The sequence below is a fragment of the Sphaerodactylus townsendi genome, linkage group LG13 (assembly GCF_021028975.2).
Source record: "Sphaerodactylus townsendi isolate TG3544 linkage group LG13, MPM_Stown_v2.3, whole genome shotgun sequence".
Lineage (NCBI taxonomy): Eukaryota > Metazoa > Chordata > Lepidosauria > Squamata > Sphaerodactylidae > Sphaerodactylus > Sphaerodactylus townsendi.
In genome coordinates, this window is record NC_059437.1 from 31,811,537 (window position 1) to 31,830,339 (window position 18,803).

The 18,803-nt window shown below is 40.7% G+C and overlaps 1 protein-coding gene across 1 annotated transcript in view; it reads left to right on the forward strand.

Moving 5' to 3' along the window:
- Positions 1 to 689: 689 nt before the first annotated feature.
- TEX11 (testis expressed 11) overlaps positions 690 to 18,803 on the forward strand; it is a 36,272-nt gene continuing 18,158 nt past the window's right edge. The window contains exons 1-17 of the mRNA XM_048514160.1: positions 690 to 702; positions 1,058 to 1,179; positions 2,010 to 2,094; positions 2,785 to 2,864; positions 3,914 to 3,994; positions 4,087 to 4,206; positions 5,726 to 5,806; positions 5,960 to 6,045; positions 7,133 to 7,190; positions 7,318 to 7,413; positions 9,365 to 9,446; positions 9,932 to 10,010; positions 10,606 to 10,757; positions 11,237 to 11,322; positions 12,140 to 12,277; positions 13,048 to 13,150; positions 17,605 to 17,717. Coding sequence (XP_048370117.1) covers positions 690 to 702; positions 1,058 to 1,179; positions 2,010 to 2,094; positions 2,785 to 2,864; positions 3,914 to 3,994; positions 4,087 to 4,206; positions 5,726 to 5,806; positions 5,960 to 6,045; positions 7,133 to 7,190; positions 7,318 to 7,413; positions 9,365 to 9,446; positions 9,932 to 10,010; positions 10,606 to 10,757; positions 11,237 to 11,322; positions 12,140 to 12,277; positions 13,048 to 13,150; positions 17,605 to 17,717 — 1,575 coding nt within the window. The remainder of the gene's footprint in view (positions 703 to 1,057; positions 1,180 to 2,009; positions 2,095 to 2,784; positions 2,865 to 3,913; positions 3,995 to 4,086; positions 4,207 to 5,725; positions 5,807 to 5,959; positions 6,046 to 7,132; positions 7,191 to 7,317; positions 7,414 to 9,364; positions 9,447 to 9,931; positions 10,011 to 10,605; positions 10,758 to 11,236; positions 11,323 to 12,139; positions 12,278 to 13,047; positions 13,151 to 17,604; positions 17,718 to 18,803) is intronic.

Sequence of the window (18,803 nt, forward strand, 5' to 3'; positions counted from 1 at the left end):
TGACCTCAAGAAGCAGTGGTGGGGGATTCATATGGAGGGAGGTACTCCTGTGATGCACAGAAGCTAAGGATGGAGCCAGATGCAAAGTGGTTGAAGAAAAGATATAGAACAGGCCTGGTTGATGTGTAGAAGAGAATGAAATGGTGAACCATTTCATTATTTTAGATTGGAATTCTGGCACTTACTCTTTGCATTGAAAACCCTCAGTGCAAATAGAATGTTAATACAGCAAGAAAGGTTTGCTTCTGTTTGCTTCCTGTTCTGGTTTTCAATTGGTAAGATTTCTTTTGACATGGGAGAGCATCAAAGTATGATACTTCACCTGCAGTCTGAATATAGCACCGTGCATTTTGGCACCTCATAGTTACCCTGCTCTCATTCATGTGTGGACTAAGCAGGAATTTGAGGGAAGGATAAATGAAGATAACTTAAAAATGAACCAGAGAGTGGAAGAGTTTTACATTTTGACCTGAACTAACTATCCCTTTTTTGTGTCTTTGGCTGCCGGCCTCTCATAACACTTGGTAATGGACGTGACATACTGCAGGGAAAGACGCAATTAGTATCTGGAGGGGAAAATAATGGAGAGACTCAAGCTTGTACAACATGTGTGAAATTTAATGATTGAACATCCTTATTTTTAAAAGGCTTCATTCAGAATCAGAAGAATGGAGGGTGAAAGTCATTTAATGGAAATCAAAGGTAATCAACAGTTTGGATCCCGTGCCTTAGGCAAAAGAAATGTCCTGCACATTGAATTTTGAAGGCTGAGTCTGCCACCTCTCTGATTTGGTGTGCTTTCTAGTTCTTTTCAACAAGGACTATGCAGGAGATGTCTCCAGTGAATTACACTGACCTCTTGTGTCTGTAAGAATATGGATTACTTAGTGACAGCATAATTTGTAGTATTTCTCCCACAGTGATATTTGCAGTGCTTTCTTTCACTCACAAAAGGGAACAAACTGCCTTTAGCCTGTGGAATTGTGCTGTTTATTTTGCTGCTGGAATAAAGCACTACCTATCATTTAAGTTGTTTTGTTATTTTTTGCCCTTTCAGAACTTATTCAAGAACTGATGAAAAAAGAAACTCAATGTAATGTCTCAGAAGTCATTGAGAAACTATTCAGTGAGGTAAAAAAGGTGACTCAAGAAAGTGGGAACGAGAGTCAGAAGGCCCAGGTAAAAATTAGGAAGGGAGATTGCTGTTTAAGTATAAGAGGCATCAAAATGGCACAAAAAAGCCTCAGTGAGAAAGACTGACTAGCATAGACTGGTATTCATGGTTATGAGGATTAAGATGATCTGCCAGATAAGTATAATAAAGAGTGGTCATTAACCCACATAGGTAGTACTGTGTCCCATTATACTAATAGCTGGAATTACTGAGAACAGTTCACAAAGAGCTCAGCAGTCAGTATAGCAAATGAAGTGAGGAAAAGAAAAGAGCAGATTCCCACCGCTCACACTCATAATCCTGACCTGCGGTCAAGCAGGGCCAGCAGCTGCTGCATTTGCCTGCTCCATCTGAGGCTTAGGCAGCCAGATTCTGGCCATGGTTCTGCCCCTTGCTTGGCTTCAGCAGGAGGGTTTGATGGGGCCCTCAGTGGAAGGTGGCAATGATTCAGGGCTGCAGAACCACGATGACTACCCTGTGCCTGTAATGGAATGGACTATATCTCAAGAAAGCATCCTATAAAATAAACCTGTTTATTTTTAAGGTGCCACTGAAAGCAACAATAATCCACAGTGGCAATTCAGAGGAAGAGCCATATAAGTCTATTCTGGTTTTATACCATCCGGAATCATCATTCCAAAACCTTACATGGATATTGTAATACAGCTGCAACCATATGATGTTTAACAAGATCCCACTTCACATCTTTCCCTCTCAAAAACTGTCTGATGCTGAAACTAAATAAGCATATTTTTACAGCTCATTACTGGTATGCTTTTCCTATTTAAATGTTAAATGAATTTTTAGGATCGTCTGTGTTTTTCTTTTTTGGTAGATCGAAGAAAGTGTTGTCAACTTATGGAACTGGACTGTGATGAGGAAAGTGGGCCCCACTATCACTGATCTGCAAAGAATCAAGTGTATGTTTGATTTCTGTACCATAAACAAGGATGTTACATACCAAAAAAGCACATTGTTTTTGTTTTGGCATTTGTGTAAGTCTTCATGGATGTGCACACCTCTCTACAAATGAGCAGATGTGATGTCTATACTTTTTAACCAGGACTTGTTCTTTGTGGTGTAATTGTTTCTTGTTTATTTAAAATCCTTACATCCTTTCCTCTTGAAAAAGTCAGTGGTCCAGTACAGCTTATAAAGTATACTTAAAAATTAAAAACCCATATGTATCATTCATCATCCTACCAACAGAAACGGCTCAACATTTCACTGTACTCTACAGCAAATTCAACAAAAAGCTTTGCAGTGTTTTTTTTTCTAAATCAAGAGGAAAGATATAAAGGATAATTTTCTTGTAATGTCAGTACTGCAGGGGAAAGGTGGAATCTTATAAAAGTTAGGGATCTCAGGCAGTCTCTTGACTCTAGCATCTTGCCAAGTAAAAATACATTGCAAATAAGATGAATATAATAGTGCATTGTTTCATAAGAGCAGCATATGCCAGCTATAGATAAGTGTGTTGATATCTTTCTTGTTCATGATAGTGAAAACTGAGTGTTTATACCACTACCAAGGTGTTTGTTCTTATGATCTGCACTTAGGCTGAAGTTGGAGTTAAGCAGCCAACATTAATGTATGTTATCTTCTTGTAGTGCGCCACATTGCTTGCAAACTGATGATGTTTTGTGAAGTAAGCAATCCACCTGAAGAGATGATGCGGAGGCAGATTTTGGTAATTGCAAGTCCACTGTGCACATGTTCTTTTTGTAGCTGGGTTCTGTTTTCAAAAATGCTAAGTAGTAGTTCCAGTGGCATAGTGCCAACAGGGCGGGGGGTGCGCGATGCACTGGGGGGGGCTTGCCGGTGCGGGGGCATGGCGGGGCACAGGGTGCACTCGTGCCCCAGGTGCAGTTCCCCCTCACTCTGGCCCTGAGTAGTTCTAAACTCACGATAATGGTTTTCCTTTTTTCAGTGGTAGATTTCAGTTCATGCCAACTATCCAGGAGCAGATTCAAGGACGGCTTGATTTTGTTCTGCACAGAGAAAAATATTTCAAGTGTCTTTTTAACTGGCAAGGAAAAAATAATTTATCTAATTGACCAAATTCAGCTTCAAAGGCTGCCAAGGTTTAATAGCTGTAATAATAAACATCTAGAACAGGAATTCCCAACCTTTTCGAGCTTGCCGTTACCTTAGGAATTCTGACAAAGACACAACTACAAAATGGCTGCCACAGGAAGTGAGCCAATTACAAAATGGTGCCACTTAGGGTTTTTGGGTCTTTTGCTATGTGGGAGACATCCAGCTGATCTCTCTCAACACCTGCTCAGTTAGGGGAAGGGAAATAATGCAAAAATTCTAGGTGAACCTGGAAGTGATATCAAATAATTCTAGGATTCAGCAAAAAATGTATATAGTTTTTGTATTCACACAATTTACATTCAGTCATGCAGTAAAGAACTGTGGAGCAAAAGCCCCACTCCCTCTCAAAAACACTTGGCAGTCACTAGGAAAAGTGTTGGCAAGTGCCCTGATGCCTACAGTACCCAATGGGAACCCCAATCTGGAATAATTTGTCAGGTTATATGGAATTTGTTTCAATTCAGATATTTAGAGCTGTTCTAAAATGTATAGTTTGCAATCTTAGATTATGATTCAGACCAGTTGTTGTAAAGACCGCTTGACTTTGCTATTCTGTTGTTTGTATTTACTATTTAGTAGGATTTCACTGCACCAATGTCCATGTTATTTTTAACCCCACATATTTCTTTTATGTTCCAGATGGTCATGAAGACAGGAAAAGGGTGGGTGGATGCAGGAAAACCTACTCTAGCTAATGAATTTCTGGAAATTGCCATGAATGTAAGTGTAAAGTCTTGTTGAAAGTAGGAATTCCAGTAAATAATGTGAGTGATACTGCTGTTTGTTAGAATAACATATTCCTTGTTTTGTAGAATCTGGAGAAGCTTTATGCCCAGTTAACAAAGAAAAGCAGGAGTGAAGCAGATATCCTTACACACAAAGCTGATGTCGAAAAGGATGTATTCAAAGTTCTCTCTTATCAGGCTGAATCTGTATGTTAATAGTATGTTAGTATGTAGTATAATAATATACAGTGCACCACTGATTTTCTGTCATTATGCATTTGCTAGTTCACAACATTGCAACACTTTTCATTCACTGAATTTGGCTGTGGGATTTGCCCCAGTTCAATGCTGTTAGAAAGCATTTTACCCCTGCTTCCCTCCACACGATATCTTGATGTTCCTGTGCATTGTCCAAGTTTTCCTCAACTTTTCCACCCTTTTTCTCAAGCCTGCATTGCTCTGTTGTTTTAGCAAAGTCCACAGCAAAACTGGGCTGGTAACTGTGAGGGCAGGAAAGCCTGAATTTTCCCAACCTACACAGCAATCCATCCTGCACACACAGCACTCAGGCCTACTGCTAGATAATCTGATGGCATCTGTGGCTGGGAGTGCCTTCTACCAGTTTTGATTTGTTCGCTGGCTGCAGCCTTCCATGGGCAGAAAAGATCTGGCTGCTGTCGTGTATGTCCTGTTTACAACTGGATTGGATTCCTGTAAAGTGCTTTACGTACGTGCGGCTGCTCTTGTAAAGTGTAATGAAACTTCAACTGGAACAGAATGCTGCATTGAGGATGTTGACTGGAGTGGGTCATAGGGACCATATTAGTCCAATCTTGGCCATTGACACTGGCTGCTGATTTGCTTTTGGGCACAATTCAAGGTTCTGGTGTTGCGTGTTGACCTTCAAAGCCCAATGGGGTTTGGGATCAACATACCTAAAGGATTGCCTACTCTCTTTTGAACCTCCACTACAATAATGGAGGCCCTGCTTAAGGCGCCTCTGCCTTCTGAGATTGGCCGGGGAGATTAATCTGTTCCCTTCTGTTGCTGTCTTCTGCCAGTGGGTAAACACCTTTTTGTTTCTTTCAGTATTCCCATATTGATCCCTCCCATGTAACTAATTTTTTGGTTGTGTTTATGTGTTTTGAATGTTTTAACTCTGTTTTCAATTGTTCTAAAAGTTTGGGGGGTTGATTTTGGTGGATTTAAAATGTGGTTTTATTATGTATGTTTTAAATTGTTAGCAGCCTTGGTGGCCTTTGTAAGGGCAGAAAGGTAGCAAACAAATTTTGTAAATAAATACAGTTTCCTCTGTCCCAGTCACCATGGCAGCCCCATGCCACCAAGGTGCTTTTTAAGAGGGTTTTTTATGGAACAGCAATTGGCATTTCAGTGTATTGGTATATCAGTATGTGTGTTACCAATTTTTAAAAAAGTCTCCCAAAAAAGCTCCCCGTGTGGTGTGTGCAGAGAATGGCTGGCATGATGGGGGCTGGGACATAGGAATGTGGGGAAAGCTGTCATTTGGAAGGCTTGTTTCCACTGTTCTGCATCAGCTGCTGCAGCAGCATTAAGGGCTTCCCTAGGAAAACATTGCCCTGTGGAAAAGGCTCTCATTTTTTACCTCCTTTTAACCCAAAGCTAGTTTCCTGGAATTTATCAGTGGCAATGTGAAAGTGCCCTGTGTGGCCAAATAGGAGCTCACTGGCATTTTCTGTTTTCTTAGGCAGTGACTGAAGGAGATTTTCAGAAAGCAGTCATGTGTGTGCAGCGCTGCAAAGACATCCTCATGAGGCTGCCAAAAGAGGTTACTGACTGAGAGATTGCCCTGTTAATGGTGAACTGAAGTGCACTTTGCACTGTTCCTTTGCAGTGAAAATTATGGGTAGTACTACCTTTCTGTATCTGTTCCTAATGTTTTTAATATAGCAAAATAGAAATTATTATTTTTTTATTGTAGAGCTGTTATCTTTCTCTTCTGTGCTATAACTTTGGTGTGGAATTTTATGAACTGAAGAAACATGAGCAGAGCTCCTTTTGGCTCAGGTAATGTCCTGGGAAAAAGCAATTGTAGAGAGAATGCACAATTCTGTCAGATATGCAAGATACTGAGAGCAAAAACATGCACTGGTCTGAACTGAGTGATATAGCACCATCTAGTGGCTTAAGGTTTTCTCTTGCTTTAAGGACTAGTGTGAATTTGGAATGGGGGAAACAACTACAATGAGTATTAATGGAGCAAAGAAGCAACAAGAGGAAATGTTTAGTGGACGTTTCCCTGGCTGCTACTTTCTCATTCTGAATCACTATCTCCTAAAACTGCTTAAAGATGTTATGATTTTATTATATATATATGCATACAGTGCTGAGGGCCAAACTAGACATGATGGCACGCTAGTGTTTGCTATGGGAATCACTGCCATTTTAGAGTGATTTTAAAGTCCTGGGATGGATCAGGCCCATAGCATGGCTGGCTCAAGTGCTCCTGTTCCCCTTGCCTTGCCAAGTGTAGTAAGCTATATTTATGCAAATAGTTCATCACATATTTCTTTCTGAGACAAGGAGGGGCAGATTATCTTATCTTATTCCAAAATGTTCCTGTGCTGCATGCTTAAGCAGCATTAGTCACTTACCTGGAAGCAAATCTTCTAATAGAAGCTCCATCTTGCCTGTTGAAAAGGCAGGCTGGGATGCGTACTCATTAATAAGTAGAAAGCCAACTTCCGGTTTCAAATGTGGGTGTTTACACATTAACTGATGTGCCCTAGAATATCAGTTCATGTGGGAACATTGTGGGGGGCTTCTGGGATGGTACAAATGGCAGAGTGGGGCTCATACAGTCATGATCAGGGAGGAGAGAATGAGTGGTCAGTGCTTCTCTGAGTAATTATTAAATTAAACCTCATTCCCTTCACAGTCTTCACATGGCTTATCCATGGCATAATTTGTTTGTTATGGGATGCTGCATGTAAACAACTGTCACAGCAAATTCACCTGATACAGTTATTCCTATGCAGCATGATATCCTTTATGAATACAACTTGAGGCTAGTTAGGCCTACCTTACGTAACTGGCTCTTGTCCTCTGGCCTATGACTGATCAGCCAGTCTTCTGCTGGTTTCCCCTCTTGCAGCCAGAGCTATGAAATTGGAAAGATGAATAAGAACTATTCACCTGGACAGGAAATGCAGGTAAGGGAAGGAGGTGTTGTAAATCCTTTCTAACTTTACTGAGGATTCCCTTTCCCTCCAGAGTAAGAACCTTGGTCCATTCATATAAGCCTTTTAACTTTAAATATTAATGTCTTTTAATTTGTAGGCTAAAGTGCTGCGGTTACTAGCAACTGTATATTTGGAATGGGACTATAAAGAGTATCAAGACAAAGCTATCAGGGCTATCACCATGGCTAATGAGGTGATGTAATTTATAACTTTTTGCAGGGCATAATTTAACTATTTCTTTTTGCTGTAATTAAATAGGCTAGATGAATTCCTGCTAAGGCTGTTGCAGTTAGTGGAGTTAAATTGAGAACAGCATCTCTTCCAAAGCCTTTGTCAGTGATTGACTTAAATCATTAGGCATGTCATTCTGAAAGAATTTTGTTCCATTGTTATCTAAAGGCTCAGGCCGCAGATACAGTCTTAACATCTTTATCTCACTCAAAAGCCTTTAAAAATTAATATTTAGCCAAGGTAGAGTACTGTGTAACTTGAAAACTGTAATGCTGGATTTTAAAAAATGTTGTTAGATAAGTGTGCCATTTTTGTTTAAAAACATTCATTTTCATTGTATAACATTTATTATTGCATTACATTTTTTAAATATTGTTTTCCAGTGGTTTCAGTGAGAAATACATACGGTTTAGATGCAACTTTCCATTCAATTGTGAAGAAATATTCAGGGGGTGTGTCATCAAGGCATCCTCCCTGCTAAATTTCAAACAGAGAAAGTATCAACTTTATGTGTAATTTAAATTCTGACATGCAGGCTTCGGCATCTTTCAGAAGACAAGAATATTATAGAGAGCACAGTTGGCATTTGTTACCCAAGAAAGCACAAATCCACAGAAGAAGAGAAGAAGAGTTTGGATTTATATTCCACTTTTCTTGACTGTAAGGAGTCTCAAAGCGGCTTACAAACTTCTTCTCTTCCTCTCCCTACAACAGACACCTTGTGAAGTAGGTGGGGCTGAGAGAGTTTGGAGAGAACTAGCCCAAGGTCACCTAGCAGGTTTCATGTGGAAGAGTGGGGATTCAAACCCTGTTCTCCAGATTAGAGTCCACTACTCTTGACCACTACCTGTTGACCCACAATCTGGCAGATGTAGTTATACATGGGACAGTTCTTCAATGGCTGACTTCAGTTCTTTAAGACTGGGAACAAAAGGTCTTGATACGATACCCATTAGTGTCATAAACAGGCCCTTACCAAGCAGAGTCCAGAGCTGGGTCAGTAGTTTTAATTGTATATTTTATCTCTTGTTAACTGTCCTGAGCCTGCCTTCAGTCAGAAAGGGCAGGGTGGAAATCAAATCAAATCAATAAATAATAGCAATAAATAATAGCAAGAATCCACTGCTCTTAACCACTATACTAGGCTGGCTGTAAATGGCTAACTAATGGTAATACAGCTTGCCTATTTTAAAACAGCTACATTGACTGTCAGTTTCTTTCCAAGTTAAATTCAAGGTACTGGTCAAGGCCCTCATGGATTTGACCTACATATATTTCCCTGTGTTCCTATATGCCCACTATTGGCTTTTGGTTGCTGCATTTTAGTTATGCCTTCTCTCGCCCCACCCCCACTTAAGGTTGCCTCCTTGGCATTTCTTTTCTAGAGTGGCTCCCATTTTGTGGAATGGACTGATTGAGGAGGTGTGATAGATGCCTGTCATTGGAAGATTTTAGGAAGAGCTGTATAGCTGTTTTATTTAGTGGGATTTAAGCTAAAATAATTTTCATGGGCAAGAGGTTTTATCAGCTTTTACTGCGTTTTGTATGCTTTCATTTTGGAATTGTAAGCTGCCTTGAGTCATAAGAGAAAGACAGGGTATAAATATCAGTTTGGATTTATGGTCCTCCTGTATCCCTTCATCTTTCTCTCATTAGTGACCCCAGGCATATTTATTTATTGAAGGGATGCAAACCTTGGGTAACTGTCTCATTTAGGACTTTGCTATGAATGTTTAAATTACAATTATAAGACATTTTGGGATTCATATTATGGTAGGCACTGGTGACAGGTTGCTGACATTCCTTCAGATTTATGAATAGGTTGAGCTATGACAGCAGCCAGTTAAAAATAACCCGAATCCAACAAAAATAGTTAGGCTGTCAAAATAATGTCTTGATTTCTTGATTTACAGGAGAATTTACATCCAGCCGGGTTTTTCTTGAAAATTAAAATCCTTCTGAAAGGTTGTGCATCAGATGAAGATGTTGGTTCAGGTACCATATTTGATTTGAACTAGTCTCAGATTCCATATGAGCAAGGCTGATGCTTCTTGATGGACTGAGGTGGACTTTGAGATGATACTGAAGGTGAATTTTATGAAGCTGAATGTTCCCAAGCATTAATGGGATGAAAGAAGGGAGGGATTTCTCTTGGCTCAAAGTGAAAGACTCGCACAGCTGCCCTTGCACTATTTTGCAATTAATCCTCCTTACAAAGAAATGGAGGGGCTGACTGACTGGAAGACTGCACAAACTCAAGGGAAATTGACAGCAAAGCCTTTGCTGACACTGAGAGACATTTCTGTCCATCCCTCTGAACCAGCTCAGCCTAGCTTTATCACCATGATGTTTCTTGCTTTGTTTCATGGAAATCAAATATTAATTGTTCATTGTATATTTTTGTGCATGGAAAAATATTTGGAATTTATCTTTTTTTTACCCCAGTGACTCAATTAACTTTGCTGGTTCCTCCTGTCTAGCTGTTACTGAATTTCTGCACCATAAATTTTCTCTGGATATCTTTCTGGACACAGCAAAGCTTCTTCTGGAGCATGAGAGGTACAGAGATCTCAGATGGCAGATTCTCTCTAGCAAGAATAGCCAAGGAGGACAAAGACTATCCATACTGATGGGGCTTCTCCTGCCTTTCAGTGATCCCCACTTGTCTCCTGTTGTGAACAGTGATGATCTTCCTGATCGGTGGAGGAGACACTGGGCAAAGAATGAAGTTGTGGGACATGTTAGGGGGTAGAAACCAGTCTATAAGACAACAGGTACTAGAGTTTAGGCTAAATGGGGGTAATAAGGAGTAATAATTAAATAATAAGTAATTGTTTAATGCTAAACACCTAGATACGAAGAATAAAATTTGGGAAGATGGACAGAGATTTGTGGTTTTGTTTATTCAAAATGATAGAGAGATCTTTCAGAAGTGTTTGAACTTTGGTTAGGGTTTTGCTGGTAATTTAAAGGGAACTACTTCCATGAAGATTTGGGTATTGTGAAGCTCTTGATATCATATCAGAAGGGACTGGAGTTCTTTCTGAGTAGGTAGATTCTTTGTCACTGAGAACGTAAGCTGTGCTCAGTTCATGTTCCTTTTGAAGTCAACATTTATGTCCAGCTTCTTTTATTGTGGTCTTTATGTACATAGGGAGGCCATTGGTTTTGATTTTCTGAAGTCAGTCACTCAGCTGTTTGAAGCATCCCCAGATGTTGGCAAAGTCATTCTCCTTCACATTCAGCTCCTGTTACAGAGAATGAAGGAACCTCTTGCCAAGAAAATGATAGAAGACCTCATTGCGGGTTGGTGCCATTTTCTCTAGATGCTGTCTGGCAGTCACAGAAATAAAATTTTAATATGGGGAATGGCTCATTCTGACTAAAGATGGTGTGTATACGTTGCAGTCCACATCTGTCTGAATTTTATGGTCACAATTGCACTCGTTTGTCAGCACAATGACCTTATGATGGGGTCACTCTCCTTAGGACATGTCGACTAACTCTATAAACTGAAACATCCTCATTTGGAAGTAAATTTTCATGAATTTAGCGGGATATTACAGCTTTCAGATCAAGTAATGATAATATTTGTGGAGACCAGCTCTAGAAATGCATAAGTGGAAATTTTAGCTTTAATTCTATAGCTTGAGGGTTTGTGATAGTATGTACTTAGTTCGAGGCATTGGTCCTAATGGAGATTCTACTTGTGGGCTTGTCTATTTGTCTCAAAATAGTAATTTCATATTTAAAAATGGATAAAATGTTGAATTTTATATCCTCAGGTCACAGTACAGGAAAACAGCTGCCCCCTGGAATATTGAACCATTTGCACCATGTTCTATGGGACAGAGCTGCCAGGAACTATGAGGTTTGGGGTCCTGTAGGGATGTTACTATTGATATAAGTTTAAGCCTTCCCAAGCTTTCTACTGATTGAGGGTACAGAGATAGGTTTAGGAGACATGGTGCTAGACTGACATTCAGTCAAATATAAAACAGCCCAATCTCTTCATTCTCTCTCCTTTCATTATTCTCATATCCATACATCAGTGTTTGTCAAGGGCTGTCTGTAGTTTCCCATAGAAGAGTATAACACATTCAGAAAGGATTGCCATGATACTACTAGAAACATCAACATGTTTCAAAGTGTCAAGGAAACATCTTCAAGTTGTGACCTGGCAACTCTGTTTTCTGAATATGCAATGTATCCTTCAGTTTTGCTTCTGACAAACAGTGCTCTAGCCTATGAAAGCTCATGCTGGAATGAAACACAGTCGATAGAGTTTTTTAAGTTGACTCTTGTTTTCCTGTAGCAGATATCATGGTTACTTCCCTGGTATTTCTACCAATCACCCTTTACTATTTTCCTCATTTATGGAGATGATTTCAAAGCACCTAGTATTTGCAAGTCTTCAGCCACTCTGGCTCACAATGCTCTTTGAGAGTTCCTGTGATTTCTGAGGACTTAACTTCCTTCTAGAATATGGTTATATCTGATATCTTCACTTACAGTTAAAAACCCAAAGCAAATGTTTGAGTTAATATAGATGAGAAACTACTGTGGGATTTTTCATTTGGGCCGGAAAGGAAGTTGCTTCTTTTCCTGACTCCGTACTTATTCATAACATATAAAGAGTTTGAATTATTCAAAATTCAATAAGGTAAGATATGCTGTTTATTTTGTAGGTGAAAAGGTACTCTGATGCTCTTTCATGGTACAAGTACTCCCTCAGTTTCTATTCCTCCAGACAGATAGATCAGAACTTAGCAAAGCTGCAGAGGAATATGGCTGCTTGCTACCTTCACCTGGAACAGCTTGAAAAGGTATTTTGACTGAAATTCTTCTATTCAACTTCAAGCATCTTTGTTATATACGTTGGAATTTGTGAGGATATTTTGTGAATTTGCTTCTTTTTAGGTTGTTTTTGGAAAGAAGTTTTCTTTTAATATTTTCTCTTTACTAATTTAACATTAAAGTTGTGTTGCACCAGTAGCAGGAGAACCAAGTGATGTTTTAGAGCAGGGGTCTGCAACCTGTGGCTCTCCAGATGTTCATAGACTACAATTCCTATCAACCCCTGCCAGCATGGCCAAGTGGCAGGGCTGATGGGAATTGTAGTCCATGAACATCTGGAGAGCCGCAGGTTGCAGACCCCTGTTTTAGAGTGAGGGGATTCATCAGTGAATACCACACCTTCCCTTATTGTGTGTGGATGGTAAGCTGCAATATTAATTATTCAAAAATAGGGTTTGTGCTGGAATATAATCTTGCATTGGTAGGTAGATTTACTGATCAACCTTGTCACTCAACACCTCAAGTAACTTTATATCCAAGCAAATAATGGAGCCAGTTCTGCTATGCTTGTCTAAGAAAATGGTGGCGTAATTTTGTGACACATTTGCTGATGAAAACATCCTGATGTTAGAGATAAAACAACTTACAAGGTTTGGATGATGGTGTATCAGTGTAATGTGGGTAATCATTGAATGAAGCAAATATATCAGTGTATTTTTGCTCTGTGTGTAACTGCCATTTTCTGATGAATTATTGTGTTAATTTTCTCATTTATTGTGCTAATTTTCTCATTCTGTAGGCTCATGAGTCAGTGATGGAGGCAGAGAGGTGTGACCCAAACAGCATTTTCACTCAGTTCTATGTGTATAAACTAGCAGTCTTAGAGAAGAAGTCACAGAAAGGTAAAAGCCAACTGTGGTTTGCATTTTTTTGATCTGATTTTGTTATCTCTAAACTAGTTGCCAGAATCAGAAGGTAAAAAGACAACAGCACATTGATTCATCTTCGTGGCTTGTGTGCAGTTCCACGTGGGACTGTGCAGGGGCAGGCCACCTGCAGAGATGAGGATTCTAAAGCTTTCTGGAAGGTTCAAAGCACTAGGAGCTCTCCCTCTCCCTTCTGTCTCATGTTTCTCTGCCCAAATGGTCATGGGACGGAGGCAGGGAGAGTACTCCTCCCTCAGTTCAGTCTTCACTGCTGCGGAGAAAGGATATGTTCTGAAGCTTTCTTCACCTCAGGATAGTAAAGAACACCAGACAAAAATGGCTGTATCTGCTCTGTCTGGGGGAAGAACACAATGCCACAGCTTATAATTCTTGCCACTTGTTCATCCCTAAATTCATCCCTAAGGCCCAGCATGAAAGGACTGCCATATTTAAGGCTGTACTGCAGCAGAAAGCCTATCAAACATCAAATCCAAGGTGGCATTGGAGACTTTATTTGAAAAAATGAAAAGAAAAATGAAATACATTGTTCCAGTTTTTCTCCAGCACCATCTGTCACCGCAGCATTGAAAAATCTCAATTTCCTTGACATCAGGACTCATGATCTTTTTGGTGCTGAGCATCATTGGGCCTTTCCCCACTTTTCCCTCGGCCGCCGTTGCTGCGCGCAATTCCCAGCGCACGGCATCCCTGGCGCACGCCCGGGTGTCCCCACGACCCCGCGCTCTGCGTGGGGTCATCAAAAGGCGCCCTTTGCAAGAGTGCCAGGGATGCCTTGCGCTGAGGGGGTGTGGCAGCGGTGGCGACAGGGCGGCTGCGCTGTCGCCACCCCTCTCGTGGGGAGTGCCGGGGGACCCTGCGCTACTCTCCTCAAGTAGCGCGGGGCTTAAGGTAAGTGGGGAAAGGCCCATTGTCAAGAATTGCAGCCAAGCAGTTTCCCTATGCACAGTCTGCAACACTGAGACCATGAGTCACCTCATTTCTATGAAGATGAGGTCTTTGAAGTGTCCTCGCCTCCTGCATAGTCAGTACAGCAGTCCCAGAATGTACCTGCCTAGCATGCTTTTATCATGGTGACAGCCCCAGGGTCCGTGGTATCCATATCCTCCCATGCACTTGCCCCAGTGGAGCTGATGGAATCAACAGCCTGCTTACCCGTTTACCTATTTCTAGTGATGCCTCCGACTGTCAGCTCTTAGAAGCATATGGCACAATTGCTGTCAACCAGAGGTGTAGGGGGGCAAAATGGCACCCAGGGCAAAATGGCGCACAGCCCCAACCCCACGACTCCCCTCGTGGTGCCCTGCCCCCCCATACCTTAGTTCCTGTCTCCTGCCCCTTAGTTCCTCTCTCCTGCAGCCTGGTGGGAACTTCACTTTCCAAGAGCAAGGTCTCCTGGGAAGTGTAGTTCCCACCAGGGTGCAGGAGAGAGGAACTAAGGGGAGAGAGAGCACTCCTAGTGTTTCAACTCTTCCAGAAAGCTTTAAAATCTAAAAGTGACAGGTAAGTACAACCAGTGACGTAGGTGTAGATTTTTATGGGGTGGGTTCGAGGGCGGGGCCATACCTCTCCAAGCCCTGTCCCCGGTCTCAGTGCTTATAAAAGCAGCTCTCCAAGGCCAGGGATGGCAGACTCCCCTGCCCCGCCCCCCGACTGGGCTCCCAGCCAGCAGCCAGCAGTTCCTTCTCCCCTCCAGGCAGAGGCATAGCTAGGGAAAATGGAGCCTGATGCAAAATCTGAGGTTTGGTGAAGTTTGGTTTAGGGGGTCCAAAGTTATGGACCCTCAAAGGTGTAGCCCCCATCTTCTACTAGCTCCCATTGGAAACCATGGAGGATGGGGGTACCCCCTTTGGGAGTACATAACTTTGGACCCCCTGAACCAAACCTCACCAAACCTGGGTAGTATCATCAGGAGAGTCTCCCAACAAATCCCTGAAATTGTGGTGGTGCTAGCCTAAAAACTGCGCCCCTGAAGGCCAAAAACTGAAAAAACACTAACAAATACAAAAAAACCACAAACGGGGTGGAACTTCGAACATGTAATGGGGGGGGTTGAACCCGGGAACCCCCCCCCCCTTACCTACGTCCTTGAGTACAACCTTGTTTTCTGTATGTCCTTAAACCTGGTGCAGAACCATTACTGTGCTGTGATCCTTTTTATCACTTTTTAAAACTGAATGGAGCTTGTGGAACTATAATTTTAGGAGATCCATGTTGAGGGAGATAGGCTATTTCATCCCTCCTCCACTTCATCTCCCCGCCCCCTCCCCATAGCTGTGTTTGGCCATACTGTGAACAGTGTATGGATATGCATAAGATTTTCCTGTGGAACTGAAAGTAATTGGAATGTGGTAGTTTTTAGCAGAGAAATGAACAAGGAGAAAGGGTTAATAACTTTTCTTCTACTGTTTGAGTCTCTCCCTGTACTTGTACAAAATAACATGATGAAGAGGATAATTGAAGCAGATATAATAAGCAGTTTTTGCTCTTCCAAACATTGATTTTCTATTTAGCAATCTCTTTTGTCAACAAAGATGTGATATTTTATAGGACTGATTTCTATTGTTAAAAGGGTATGCATATTTTCAAGTTAAGCAGAATCCTTCATCACGCAGAAGGAAATGCCTCCGGCTGGTGGGTTTTACGATCACTAGGAGAATGATATGCTTATCTCAGAAAGCAGGGAGTTCTCTCTACACTTAAGTTGGAGAAGTGATACAGACCTATGATCATAGCAGAGTTCACTATATCAGCACCGTACTTTAAGCACAGTTAATCTCTCTTGCCTGATTGTAGTTATTATTGTCATTATACACATGCTTAATGACTGTGATCAGTAAATGCATAACATGGGTAGTTTTCAGTTACATCACTGCTATTTGAAAGTATATTTTGAATTGGTGTGGTATATTTTTTGTTATTACATGCACCATATGGGCATTCACAAGTCATTCAAGTATGGGGCTGTTGCACTTCCTGTCTCTAAACTAGTTTTGATTAGAGAGTGTTTCTGAGAACAATGCATTTCTCCTCTCTGTCTTTCCTAGCGAACATAACCATTCCAAACCATGTGAGAACCATTAGGCGTTTCCCTTGAAGAAAATAGCAGTAATGTGGGGAGGAGAGTTGAACATCCCCTCTTCACACCACAGCCCTGATCTAAACTGGGGGTCCCCTGTGGCTGCAGTTTAAGAAATGATCCAACATGGGAGAGCTTACTTACAAGTCCTCTATTTTGTATATAGTTTGGCTCCACATCACACTATAGAAATCAAGTAACATTTACATAGCATTTAAATAGCAACGTTTTCACCAGAGCCTCTTTTAGTTAATTTCTTCCCCTATATAATTAATGCCAAAAATCCAGGAAAGGAAATAACAGCAGTTTGAGTGGAAAAAGTGGCAGTTTTTGTTTTTGCACAAAATGAGAGTCTGAACTGAACAAACTAACCCACATTGAGCCAAATCCAAATCCAAATCAATTTCCTTACGGTCAACGACCAGAAACACCAGTAGCAAAATGCACAATTCAGCAGTAATGAAACACATTGAGCCAAAATCCTACCAAGCAAAATTACACTCCTAGTAATGAGGGAAATGATATATGTAAAATAGAATAGAATATATAATAAGATGTTTTACTGTGTCAAAGATTACTGTGTCAAGGATCTCACTGTAAATGATTTTGGCTGCAGTCTTAAGACCTCTGCACTTACAAAGGACTTATTTCTGAATAAATCTGCTTAAGATTGCTCCCTTTGATATTGATTTGTTATACCACATGTGCTAAATGTAAAATATCTTACTATGACTTAGGTATTGCATGATGCCTACTCTAGTCAAGCGAGTAGCCGATCTTTGAAGAGATCAGATTAGGGGTTTAGAGTATCACTGACCATATCGGCCACCCAAGCTTTGAAGATTCCTTCCACACTGAGATATTGGTTGTAAAGAAAAAATTATTTGCACAGGAAATGGTATCCATAGGCCTCAAGAAAATCATCTGAAAGTTTCAGAAACGAGAACGGGGACTGTAGCTCAGTAGCAGAGCATCGCTTTGTGTATAACAGCTTTGAGGTTTATGTGATACATTGTTTCTTTTTCATTGTTAAATTGTGTAATCCAGTTTTATTGCAGCATTCATTGTATTATACAATCTTCATTGCATTTTTAAAAACTGTAATCTCAACAAGAAAAGCAGATAAGTTAAGTAAATAATTCATTTAAGGATCTTGGGTGCTGGGAAAAAAACTTTGTCTGGGATTGTGGAGAGCCAGGGTCATTCAGACCCTGGCTAGTAGTCTGATTTAGTGTAAGGAAGGAAGCTTTATGTAATTCATGTTACATGCACAGCAGCAGACTGTTGTTGTTGTTGTTGTTGTTGTTGTTAACTTGCTCTTCTCTTGTCTTAGCTTTTGATGCCATTGTGGTGATGGGAAAGTCAGCTGCACAACTGGATACACAATTAACAGATGGCACCATGGCTACCAACCTTCTAAGCTTAGCAGCCCAGATTGCCTTGGAGGTACCAAAACGGGTCAACGAAATGGCTTATTTTCAAATTTGGGGTATCTTCAACATATTTCTCTCTAAATTTGCCGTGGTCTGACTCATCACAGTAGCAGGTAGCTGTTAGCCCAGGTTACTCCAGAGTATACACTTTGGCTGCTTCATCATTACACTACATCATTACACTACATCATTACTGACTGATGGGGTGACATCACATCACAATGTTTACTAGGCAGATTATTTTTTCTAATGGTGTGCCATCGCTTTCACCTATCATCTATATACTTTACCCCAGTAAGCTGATTACTAATTTTGCTGACTTTGAAGCAGTGGAAGGCTGAGCCAACTTTGAGCCAGCTATCTGAAACCTGTCAGGTTTTAACTCGGGTCATGAGCTGAGCTTTGGCAGTAGTACTGCAGTTTACTACTAATTCAGACTGTCAGTTGATGGCTGTTGTTTTTTGATGCCAAGTAGTTCTTTATTAAACAAGTTGACTGACCTGATAGCATCAAGGATTCTTAACAGGGGTCTTTGTATTAGTTTGCTTAGGAAAAAGTTATAGTATGCACGTGCAAACAAAAAATATACATAATGATTGCAATCTTAACAGTTCAATCCTGTGCAGAGTTACTCCAGTATAAGCCAATTGAAATTAGTGAATTTAGACTGGAATAATTTTGTACCTTTTCTTAACAAAATTTTATCGTCATGTAAAATCTCATTAGCATTTCTTGTGCATTTCTTTAGCAATTCTTCCTTTGTGCACTGTTGTCAGAATAATATGAGGTACTATTATAATTGAGGGCATCTCTTACATATCTCATGGAAAGAGATATGAGCTGGTACACTGTAGCTGCTTAAGGACATTTGCCTTAGCCTATGCCTGTCTGTATTCTAAAGTCATTTCAATGTATTTATACACTTTATGGTAAACAAACAGAGATTGACTTTTGTGGGTTTTCCGGGCTGTTTGGCTGTGGTCTGGTAGTTTTAACTCCTAATATTTTGTCTGCATCTATGGCTGGCATCTTCAGAGGTGCGTCATGGCAAGATGTATTTCTTTCTGTGGCGTATCTTACTATGATAAGCTTCTGAAGA